This window comes from Gambusia affinis, linkage group LG16 (genome assembly GCF_019740435.1).
Source record: "Gambusia affinis linkage group LG16, SWU_Gaff_1.0, whole genome shotgun sequence".
In the NCBI taxonomy this organism is placed as follows: Eukaryota; Metazoa; Chordata; class Actinopteri; order Cyprinodontiformes; family Poeciliidae; genus Gambusia; species Gambusia affinis.
This window is the reverse complement of record NC_057883.1, coordinates 6,667,509-6,679,498: the sequence shown is the minus strand read 5'-3', so window position 1 is coordinate 6,679,498 and position 11,990 is coordinate 6,667,509. Positions and strand designations below refer to the sequence as shown.

General features: G+C 39.7%; 2 protein-coding genes across 10 annotated transcripts; both read right to left on the bottom strand.

Moving 5' to 3' along the window:
- Positions 1-1,128: 1,128 nt before the first annotated feature.
- LOC122845562 (zinc transporter 2-like) lies at positions 1,129-4,849 on the bottom strand. Of its 3 annotated transcripts, none has more exons than XR_006373076.1 (8): positions 4,772-4,849; positions 4,507-4,682; positions 4,181-4,327; positions 3,582-3,735; positions 2,679-2,871; positions 1,553-1,658; positions 1,330-1,447; positions 1,129-1,251 (listed from the first exon to the last, which is right to left on the bottom strand). XR_006373076.1 is itself a non-coding variant. In XM_044141800.1 (8 exons), exons 1-8 carry the CDS (start codon positions 4,834-4,836, stop codon positions 1,133-1,135), a joined length of 1,089 nt encoding a protein of 362 aa, XP_043997735.1. In that variant the 5' UTR covers positions 4,837-4,849. The 3 variants fall into 3 exon arrangements, 2 of the variants coding, with proteins under 2 accessions (XP_043997735.1, XP_043997736.1); XM_044141800.1 differs by having other exon boundaries at positions 1,133-1,251; positions 1,330-1,458; XM_044141801.1 differs by lacking the exon at positions 1,129-1,251 and having other exon boundaries at positions 1,324-1,447.
- On the bottom strand, positions 4,791-11,802 carry dnajc5gb (DnaJ (Hsp40) homolog, subfamily C, member 5 gamma b). 7 transcript variants are annotated; one of them, XM_044141806.1, is made up of 7 exons: positions 11,509-11,801; positions 11,082-11,211; positions 9,448-9,661; positions 9,204-9,354; positions 8,824-8,871; positions 7,156-7,268; positions 4,791-4,927 (listed from the first exon to the last, which is right to left on the bottom strand). In XM_044141806.1, exons 2-6 carry the CDS (start codon positions 11,192-11,194, stop codon positions 7,168-7,170), a joined length of 627 nt encoding a protein of 208 aa, XP_043997741.1. In that variant the 5' UTR covers positions 11,195-11,211; positions 11,509-11,801; the 3' UTR covers positions 4,791-4,927; positions 7,156-7,167. The 7 variants fall into 7 exon arrangements, with proteins under 7 accessions (XP_043997741.1, XP_043997740.1, XP_043997739.1 ...); XM_044141805.1 differs by lacking the exon at positions 4,791-4,927 and adding an exon at positions 5,005-6,128 and having other exon boundaries at positions 11,509-11,800; XM_044141804.1 differs by lacking the exon at positions 4,791-4,927 and having other exon boundaries at positions 5,005-7,268; positions 11,082-11,245; positions 11,509-11,802.
- Between the last annotated feature and the right edge of the window lie 188 nt (positions 11,803-11,990).

Below are 11,990 nucleotides of genomic sequence, written 5' to 3'. Positions count from 1 at the left end.
CATTTGTTTTTGAGTATTGAATTATTTAAATCTATTGCATAGAGCGGGGAAAACTGCGTATGAATTTAAAGAGAACATTGGAGGTGAAAGCTAAGCCAAACGTCACAAAGCTAGCAAAGCTTCACTACATAAAATTTTGCTAGCTAATGCTTTACAATGCTTTCCCTGTCTACTTTATTCAAACAGCAGGATCTGACCAAGCATGGATTATTAAAAACTGGGGAGCACACTTTAAAAGAGGCCCTGCATAATATAATTGTCTACTTTTTTATATAATTGGCATCGTTAACTGGACCGTCTCGATGCGTTATGTATAGAGAAGAATGTTGCCAAAAACCAACCCTGACTCATTCAGAAATTTTCTTCAGAAGGGAAATTGTATGCACAAAAAGTGGAATACGGTACAACATAATCTTGCTCAGTTTTTTGCATGAATGTAAATACATTGGTTTGATATATTAATAGCCTATGTATATTTTAGAGTTATAGCCTCTCCTTTGAGAAAACCCATCTGGTTATTGTACAAATTTAGTTAACATTGGCTACAATCTCATATTTACACTGCGTTTATTAAAATTCATTGTCTCTCTACAAATAGATAATATGCAAAACCAATTGAAAGCGTATGCCTAATGCAGGGGTAGGGAAATCCAGGCCTCGAGAGCCGGTCTCCTGCAGCTTTTAGATGTATTTCAGCTTCAACACACCTGAATCCAATAGCTGAATGACCTCCTAAGTGCAGCCAGGTTCTCCAGAGTCCTGCTAATGACCTCATTATTTGACTCAGGTGTGTTGAAGCTGAGATACATCTAAAAGTCGCAGGAGACCGGCTCTCGAGGCCTTACAAAAGTGTTGTCCAGGTAACCAACTAATTTAAGTAAGCTTTACTAACTCTAGAAAGAATATCAATTTAAAACAAATTAACCAAATGTTAGCAGGGGGCATATTTATTTATTCACTTACTGTCATTTGAGCCAACAAACTCAAAAAAAAAAAAAATCATCCTGCAATAATAAGATTGACATTCATATCCATGTGTTTGGGTGAAAACTTTATGTGTACTCCAAATAATGGAAACAGGTTTTCAAAACCAGCTGCAGCTGGTTGCCACAGTGGCAGCAGCCAATCAGAATCATCTTTCGGATGAAGCCTTGCATCGCTCCACTTGGATTGTGATGCTGGAGAAACCAAACTTGGAACGAAGGAGCTTTGTCACCTTCCTGAGGATGATCTGTGAATCCGCATCTTCATCTGTGAAGACAGACATTTTGTTGACTATGATGAAGCGGGTCCTTCAACACCTTGGTGGCGTGTTTTAAGTCTATCCACCTATAGCAATGTGAGCGGAAAGCAGAGAGTGGTCCATGTTGAGGCTCCATGTGTGCAAACCGTTGACAGCTTTGACTTTTCCCACAGACAGTAGCTGCTCTCTAACGGCGCCGACGCCCTGAGGAGAGCCTAAACAAGATCAACACACGGCCAGAAAGACGCCGCGGCGCCTGCTGTCAATAAGCTCCAGTCAGCAGCAACACATGCGGAGCAAAGCGTTTACCTTCCATCAGTATCCTGAACACGTCCTTCGAGACGGGAAGGGTCGTCCCGACGACGACGACGGAGAACAGAAAGGTGCAAAGGGGATCTGCCACTTTATACTCAGGCTGTCGGCGAGAAAGGATATCAGCTGAGGTCAACAATAAAGCACTAAAAGGCTGCTAACGTATGTATGAAGTACTTTGCAAAACTTCTTATTCACATAACCACAAACTTGAGTTATGTAATTCGCTGTGGTAGCATGTTAGCTACGTTAATTCTGATTTGTTCTTTATGATGTTTTTTGCTTGCATGTTTAGATAATTATTCCCTTCGGTTTCGGATGGTGTGCACCTGCAAAGATTTTTTCCCCCCCCCGCCTCTTTCTGTAACCCTGGCAACAAGGAATTGTTTTTACAACCAGGAGCAGCTAATTAGAGTCTCAAAAGCTTAAATCTTAAAGAATACAAAATACTATATTTACTATATAGAAGTCCGGTAGACTTTGGACAACACAGGTATTTGATATTGCGTTTTTTTGGGTTTGAGCCAATACCAAGTCGATACAGTGCCAGTTTTACCGATATTGAAACTGTATTGGCAAACTTCCGACCTTTAGGTGTTTTTGTAGTTTTTCGTTCGACTTATTTTTTCCATCCAAGGACAGAATTTGGGCTGATTTTACAAATTTCTACAGAATACTTTGATGCCTTGTTACCACAACTTGTGTGTGCAAATTTCCTTCCTAAATAAAGTGCAAAAGATTGTGATTTGATAGAAAATCAAAACCGTTTTGAGGTAGATCACAGATATTACAATACAAAAATGAGGGAATCTAAAACTTAAGTACATATTCGATACGGACTTGATATTGACTTTATCGACATTTTATATAGATCCGCCCACTTCTATTTAACAGCCTATGGCAAAAATAACGTATAAAAGTTAAGCGTCTGTTTTTCAAATTCAATGAACTACATTGGCGTTTATGGTGGCAAAATGTAGGAAACGTCCAAGGGGTAGAAATACTTTTTCCAAACCACTGTAAAGGACACAGCAGACCTTCAGACAAAGTGAAGTTATGATTCAGAAGCTGAGAGGATACGTCTGGACATGTTACTCTGCTCTGGGATTTTACTGAAACTCGCCCAGAAGTGAACGATGCAGGCAGCCAGGAGGACACCGACACTCTGCAGCAGGTCGCCCAACACGTGGACGAAGGCCGCCTTCACACTCGCGTTGCCGTGGTGACGACCCAGAGTCCGTTTGTCCCTCTGCGCTACGGGGACCCCGTGGTTGTGGCCGTGTGAGGCACCAGACTGATGAAGAATCAGAACCATCCTGCGTGAGTTAAAGGTCCACGTTAGTTACAGGGTTCGCACAATTTTCCCTGTTGATTCAAGGATTCTCAAGGTAAGTCATCAAACCTTTCCAGCACCACACTTTGGAGATAAAAACTATCCAAATGAACTAAAAAAAAAAGACTGTTTCAATTTATTATTATATGACATAATCTATTACTGTTATTAAAAATGTCTACAGCAGACACCAAGAAAACTAAAATATAAAATTTATGTTTGGAAATGTCTCTCGCATCCTATACACGTCAATGAGTTATTGAGCTGTTAGGAAAAATAAATATTACATAGAAACAACCCTAACAAATCAGGTTAAAAGAAATTATGTTCCAGCTCAAATAAGATGCTAAAGCACAAGATGCAAAGATAGTTACAAGAAAAAATAAATGGCACTAATTTTTCTAGCAGTTAGCAAAGAGGAATTATCTTGGTAATTCAAAACTGAAAAGTTTAGTCTGATTTAACTTCAGACTTTTTTTTTTAGGTGCATGAAAAAAATATCTGGTTTCAACTGTAGATAACGTTTTACAAGTTTAGCCTTTTTAATCAAACGCTAGATTGCACTTCATTGCAAGACTCTGCAGAATGAAAATCCAGCACTTTCAAGGATTTCAAGCACCTGTGGGAACCCTGAGTTTAAGAACAGGGTTTGTTTGACTAAATAAAATTTAAAAAAAATTACCGCTTACTCACAGGACGTTGACGACCACGGCACAGGCCGAGGTCAGGAGCATGATCTGACCGTCAATGTCGTAGTCTCCCCCAGCTATCCTCTGCACGGCTGAGACGACCAGAACCGCCGTCACGGCCCAGACCGACACGATGGAGAGGAACATCCCCAGAATCTCTGCACAGCCAAACAGCCGAGTCTTTAATTGTGTGAAAGCTCATTAGCAAATAGCCTAATTTTAATAGAAGATCCTACTCGAGCAAGTTATTTTCTACCATTTATTTTTACTTTATTGTCATTTAAAATTTATCAAAAGTTTCTCTGGTGAGAATAGTGACCCGTCACTTCCTGTTCTCTCGGTGTATAAATTTGACCTGACAGATTTGCCTCGTTCTGTTAGCCACTAGTAAACCAGATTTAACCAGGTCAGATGAGACTGCTTGAATAAGAGCATGGTGGAGGATTTGTGAAGAATCAGCAGATTTGAAGTAAATAGTGAGGAGTCGAGACTAAACTGTAAATGGGCAATCAGCGAGTAACACAATTATGTACGTTTTCACACCGCTGGATGGAAAATGTGTCATTTTGCCATAGAAAGCTGGCAGCTCTCGCTCAGTCCCACCTGCTCGGTGCCAGCCGAAAGTCATAGTTTGAGTTTGAGGCCTGGACGAAACCTCCAGGGAGAAGATGCTGATCACGATGCTGCCGAAGTCCGTCAGAAGATGAGCCGCGTCCGTCATGATGGCCAAACTGTGAGCCGCGTATCCGCCTAGAGGACAAAAGAAAAAAAAAAACAAACAAAAGCATCTTATTGTTTTTATTTCAGCTCAAACCTCAGTAGTCCTGATATTTTTTTCCACCTTTTTCTTTAAACACAAGAAAATCTTAAACAAAATTCATAAAAAAAAAAATAAAATAAAGAGCCACAGGAAATTACTTGCATCTCACCGATCACCTCTCCGGTCATAAAGACGAGGCTGACGGCGCACGCGACGAGGAGCTTCCTTCTGGCCACACGTCTCGTCTTGTTTTCAGACTTTAACGCGTCGCTCAACTCCTGCTGCACGCTGCAGTCATCTTCGCTGAGCTCCGAATCTGAATTCCTAATCCCCGTAGGACTCGACCTGCCAGGTAGCGCAACATTTCAGATATTTCAGTCCACACTAGAGAAGCAAACTGTGCTGAAATGTCGAGACGAGACGGTTACAGGCACCTTGCGAGAGGCTCCAGGTAAGTCTCAACGAGGAGCCGTGTTTCCGAGTCAGACGGCGAGTCCATGCTTACAGGTGTTTTTGCCTTAAGAGGTGGAAGGAAAAGCTTGGAAACCTGCCACCTGTTCTAACACACGTTATCTGGCAAGGGTGGAGCGCTACAGGAGCCAATGATGGGTGTGAGGCAAAAAAAAAAAAAAAAAAAAGAAGAAAAAAACACTCAAATATTTTTATGTTAGCCCAAAAATTTATTACATCATACATTTATGTTGCTTTCATTTGACAAAAACGCTAAAAGTAGAAAAATATTTGGAATATTGAGGCAAAAAAAAAAACAACAACATTTAATATTCTAATAAAAATGAAAGAAACAGGATAAGAATATATTCAGGCACTTCAGAGTCATTTCCAGAAATTATACCGACTCTTTTTATAATTTCATGCAGGCAATAGAAGAAAGAGAGTACAGGCTACTGGCAAATACAGACACGAGGCAAAAAAATATTTAGAAATATAAAAATACAATATGAACCTAGTCAGAAATATAATTTAATATGAAAAAAAAAAAAAACTAGAATCAAAAATGCAGTTTTGAATTCACAGAATAATTTACCATATACACCTCAAAAGAAAAAAAAACAAAACGTTTTGATCCCGTCACCAGATTCAAGACAGAGAAGATTTATGGTTTCAACAAACCAAAAACAAAACAGTGCGTAAGGTTCAAAGTGCAGATATTTTGTGAAAATGGTAACATATTCACCTGACTGCATTTGGACACATAACATTCCTGTTGTGATGGCTCATTTCAAAATGGCGCTGCTGCAGCAAATTATCTTCAACACCTCTAGAAACTTCTTGGTTGAGTTTGTATCACATTATCAATAAAGCAGTTAGCTTTTGGTTACATGATTAACTGCATCCTATCCAAGTGCCCGATAATAAACTTTGCAGATTACTAGTTTGGGGATTAAGAGCAGCCATGAGGCCGTTTCCTGTACTTAATTAAAAAAAGGAAAGCTTGCCTCTGGCTCCCCCTGTAGGGCAGTTTTCGAAGTGACCCCCTGAGACCAGATCAAACAAAAACAAAAAACTTCCCGACTGCTTCTCTTCAAGCTACAGCCTTTCAACGCAAACTACGGTGTTGTTGCTAAATAATGAAGAGACACAGAACGGTGACGGATAAACGTTTTTAAACGAGTTACAATTTCAGAACCACGAACATTTTTCGTCATGTCTTTCTAGCCCGGTGAGAGCAGCGCTTTCATTTGTAGACCAGAGCAGCCCAACCTCTCAACCCAGCTGGTGCTGCACCCTGGTGGTCAGGAGGCTAAAGGACAACTCCAGCAATTTTATCTTCTAAAAAAGAAAAAGAAAAAAGAAGAATTTGGATGTTTGGGAACATTTCTGGTCACAAACACAGACAAAAGAGCTATAAGCAGCTGGCAGCGTGCCTAGCTGGCAAAAAATGGATGCTTCCTTGTAACCAGCCCCTAAATGTTATGCCTTTATTGTCCATTCTTACTTAAGATTAGACATCAAAATGAAAATAAATACATGTTATCGATTCAGCTTTATTTCTGTGAAACTGTAGTATTTCCACTCAAGGTCATCATATTGTGATAATCTCAGACGGGCCCATGAGTAACATCGATGATCTCGCCAAGCCACAGATGGGCAGAATAAATAACGTAAACGCCTTTTTAAGCTGGCTAATTAAAGTTTACCTAATAAAATGGTGGAAGTAGCTAGCTGCAGCCATTCTGGCTTTCTGTGTAAGTTATATAAAAACATCAAATTGAGAGGAAAAGAAAAAAAAAAGCTTAAGAACCGTCCAACTCTCACATGAAGTTGATTAGAAAAGACGTTTGAGGTACAGATAACCCAGCATCAACAGACAGAGGAACACCGGATGTGTCAACCGAAAAGTCATCAGGTCATTTATTCCTACGTTAATATTTACAGGAAGACAAGTGGTTGGCCTCAAATAGTATGAATAGTCTGAATTAGCCTGTTAAATATATGCTAATATATATGTAAAACAGTCCACATGTAGGAATCCTGAGCGGAGACGTTTTCAGACCACGATGGCGACTTTTACACTAACCTGTGGGTTTAAAGTGCACAAGCAAAAAAAACAAAACAAAAAACTGTTTTTTGAGATCAGTGGTTTTGATCTGCAAGGCTTTGTCATTAAAAAAAAAAAAACCCAAAAAACCATGGCAATACCATTATGAATTATGATTCATGTAAACAAAAAGGCCCGATAGGTTTCCTGTGCGTTGGTTTGAACCCCAGCAGCTGGTGAGACCTCACATTCACACAAAGTCCCAAAAAAAATGAAAAAAATAATAATAATGTGAAGCTCGTCTTCTTAAAGACTCACTCATGCGTGGATTTATTCACTCATTCCATCCTCGACAGGTCCATGTCGGGCCTCTGTGGGGCTCGAGGTGCCGTTGGATGCCTGAGGCTGAATCACGATCGGTGCGTTCTCACCTGCAAAAAAAAAAAAGACGACACAAAGAAACAAACTGTTTGTTTCCAACAGTCAAGGTATCTGCAGGTCGAAGCGCTGAATGTAATTTTATTCCAGAGAAAATCAAGCTTGGAGATTTGTGATTGGATGCTTGAAAGGTGCATGCATATATGCACACACTGATTACGATAATGGCAACATTTCCTTAATTGAAAATCATCTTCGATGGAAGACCCTATAAAGCCAGCCATGCCGCACTCATCTGATGAGGAAGGAATGTTCCTTCTTTAATAACTGGGCGTATTAAATAAAAACAAATTGCCTTATGGAAACTGTGCAGGATTACCTGAAGCCTCCCAATCTCGGAGATCTGTGCTCTCCGTTCCCACAATCGGAAGAAAAACTAAAAACAGAGCTGCATAAAGCTCAGTTTTCTCATTACCAGTCATTGTGAGGAAACTATGCAGCACACGCACATTTTCTGTCGGCTGAAAACAATTTTTCCTTCTTTTTTTTAATTGTATGTAATTTTGAGAGAAGCTGAAATTAACACTTCTAATAAAAGTTTGTGTGGAAAAAATGCAAATACAGAATGAAGCCGGATGAGAGGCGTTTGGTTGTAATTCCAGTTTCTTGCTGCCGCATGTTGATGCGCCCCTGAGCAAGTTACCTTCCAGTCTCCATATATAATACAACAAAAATACAATGGAAATTAAACATAAAGACAACAACAACAACAAGATACCAAAGCTTAACAAAATACAGCTGGGTAAGCAGCAGAAGCGTCTAAACCGTCGAACTTAGAACTTTAAAGAGCAGGAGGAAGACGATTCTTATTATGGTGTTTATTGCCATAATAAAAAAAACAATAATATTGTGAAAAGTCTTAGTCATCGTTTCGGGAACACATTCCCCACTGCGCTTGGCCTTGATAAAAACATTCCAAGTTTACCCTCATCATCCGTTTCCGCATAAATCAGATATGAATCAGTTCATCTTTCTGGTTCTTTTCATTTACAGAATAAAGTATCGGCCGATTCTCCCTGCGGATACATTTTATCTTGACCAGCGAAAAACAAAAGCCAAGCAAAAACCTCTGGCAGCTCATCGAGGCGATTTCTGAAGCGCCTCGATCGGGTCGCTCGTTATCCAACATGGAAGCAGCACAAAGATCTGCAGCATCATATTTGGTAATATTCAACCAGCGCTGCGGCGCCCTTTGCTTTACGGTGGACCATAAACACAAACAAAAAGGAACCCTTATTCGACTTTGACTAGCGACATTCACAAAGCTTTGACAAAGTATTGAAACGTCTTGGAAGGTTTTCATACAACCGACCAACACAAAGTAGTTTTTTTACTCTGAACGTCTCAATACGTCTGCTGGTCGGCAATAACATTTATGCGACAATACGAGGTAAATGTAATTTGTGCTCTTCTTCCACCGTTTTCTTTTTATGAAAGCATTGTGACCCATAAGGCATGAAATCAACATGAAAACAGGCAGAAAACAGCTCAGCCGGTTGAATCAAGCAGCAGGGAGCCGATGGGAGACCAAGGAGGAACGACGGTTACCTGAAGTCTGAGAGGAGCTGGGCTGAATAACTATTACATGGCCTGGTGCTGGAAAACACAATTTAGTATTTATAAAAACATTTTAAAAAATACACAAAGTGTCCAAATTTTAAAAAAGAAAAAAAAATAAATCCTTCATTGAATAGGAAAAAATTTGTTTGTTTTTTTTCTTGCTAATGGTTGACGATTTAACAATGCAAACCCAAACAAATGCTCTTTGTTAAAAATTATATTTCATGATTTAATACTGGAAAGTAGCATTACAATCAAACCATAAAACTCCATCAGTTTAAAATGTCCAAAGTTAGAAGTGGCCTGTTTTCATCCTTCACAGCACAACGCCAATCAAATCCCCGGAAACGAACCCGCCGGTCCCTCACCTTCCTCCTGCTCTCTAAGCTCCGCCTCCAGATCTTCCGGGTTGATAATGGGATGCTCTTCTTCCTCTCCGGTTTTGCACTTCCCACAGCAGAAGCAGCAGCAGCAGAAACAGCAGCAGCAGGTCAAGATGGAGCAGCAGCAAAACAGGGCCTGAAAGACACGAACGTTAGACGTGCTGAAAAACGACTAAACGTCGCCGCTCCGTAAATCCTCTGGTGTCGTCCCTTTGCGGCCAAGCCTCACCTTGAACCAGCACTTTGACATGAGGAAATAATATTGGACGCCGTCTTCACCAAACTGCTCGGCCACGGAGAGGCCCATGGAGCCGTATTCGTCGTAGATTTTACGCTTGTTCTCGTCGTTGAGGATGGCGTTGGCGTTGTTGATCTCCTTGAACTTCTCCGCAGCGGCTGGGTTGTCCGGGTTCTTGTCAGGATGGTACTTCAATGCCAATTTCCTGAAGGAGCAATAGAATTATGATTTAGGCGGCGTAGAAACACAAATGGCCTCGGATCAGCATAACTGAATTGCAGCCATAAACGTTACCACCTGCAGCACCAGCAGCAGGTAACTTATCAAACGATTCCAACAAGAAGGACTAAGACGACTTTGTTAAAAATTGAACTGGGACTTTCACCAGTTCAATCCGTCTCTCATGAAGTTCTGCTTTGTTTTTGATTATATAAAGACAAACTCAGCACAGTATTTATCTGTGAAAGAGTTGAATAGTTTAAATTAATGAAGGATGGCTGGTGGAGCTACGAAACACAAAAAGAATCCAGGTTGTGCATTAACCAGCTGCCAATCATTCACCAAATGGCTGCTAAGAATAGATTCAATTTTTTTTTTTTTTTACTGGGTTTTGGGGTTTTTTCTGCAGCAAGTCTTAGCAGCTTTAGCAGCAGGATCTAAAAAAAATAACAAATAGAAAGAAAGTGTGCATTGTTAAGCTTAATGTTAAGACCTTATACATCCATTATAGCCTTTTTTTCAGATTTGTGGTTAAAATGTCACCACTGTTACAGTGAAATTACATCTGTGAATCAATTTTGTCCCTTTCATTTCCATTTGTGGTCCATTCTTTGCTTCCCACGTCAATAAATAAGTTTGTTCTCCATCTACTGTGTATCACTTTCTTTGTCTTTTTTTCAGTCAAATATTTTCTTTTAATCTAAAAGATGAATGCCACTCATTATCTTTTAATGAGACACAGGCTTTGTATTCAAGACGACCTGTATTAAAGATTAAAATGATATAGTTCAAATCTTACTTCTAATCTCATTTTATGCTAATTTTATTTTATTTTTTTTACAGCCCATTGGACCAAATGACTCCAATGAAATATGAGTAACTATGATCCCAGATCAAGTAAAAATGACTGAGTAATATCCTGCAGATAGATATTATTTACTAAACCACATTTTTCTCAAAAAAAAAAAAGAAAAGAAAAAAACCAGCAAAAAAACTGTAATATTGCGGAAAAGTTTGACGATAAGTATTGTCAGGAAGTGAAACTTTGAATATACTTCTAAAATACCTGAAATTTCAGTTTAAAATATTATCTAAATTATCTTATTAGGATTCTCACAACACGAACAAAACTCGATACTCAATACCATTCCTAATAACGCATTGCAACATCTTTTGAAGGCACAGTGTGCTTTCTTAAGTAAGAGGCAAAAAAACATTATTAATTACAATATGACAACATTTTAACGTCATCGATGAATCATGGCAATCTCACAATGGCAGCAATTAATATATCCGACTTGTAAGTGAATCAGTTACTGGTAAATTGTAAATTATTAAGCATCCTATAAGCCACGTCAATTACTGGCAACTTGTAGACATTAACAACTAGCGAATAATAAACTCACCTATAAGCCCTCTTTATCTCGTCGGGGGTCGCTCCTTTCTCCAAACCCAGGACCACGTACAGGCTTTCTCCGGCCCTGGACATTTTTCTCTGAGGCATGTTTGGGTCCTCCATGGTTTAATAAACGCTGGCTGTGACAGAAACGCCAACAAATACGACATTTACCTACAAACACGAGCTGTAATTAATTTCAAACCACAGGTGAGGAAGTCAGCAAACAGAAACTGTGTTGCAATGAACGGTGAGACGGTCCTCTGAGTCCTGGCAGCACCTTGTTAAAAACGCCAGCTGCGGGTTTTAACAAGCTTATTATTCTGACTCAAGTGTTTTTAAAGCTTTATGCCACTTTTTGGTAAACCATGTGAGCTTCAACTCAGCCCCACAACATTACCGGTAAATGTCACAGGACGAACAAAAGTGAAACCTACCGACGGTGGAGCGATTAATGTCCCAGACGTCTGTCGAAACATAGAGTCCGACAAAAACAAGAGAAAAACCTCAGTCTAAAACTTTAGCGACTAGTTAGCAACTTTCTAACTGAACCTCCGAAAAGGCCCGGAAAGATTTGAGGCAGAAATGAACTCTGGGTAAAAAGAAAAAAAAGGGGGGGCAAAAAAAAAACAGAGTCATAAAAAGAGAGAGGGAGGTTCCTGCTCGAAACGCCCAATGCGAAATACGCTGTCACCTGCTGGCGTGGTCTCAAACAGCTGTAAACCTGTAATCTGGATCCTACCGGACTGAACCAAGAGGTGAATATATTTAATATGTGAAATGCAATGATAGCAAAACTCATAAAGCAATATTTTATTCCTTACAGAGCCACGAGAGCGTGCCACGCACACATGGCATGTTTTATTACAATGAGGGTTAGTGACACTTTTCTTATTTAAATAAAAGGACAATAATATAT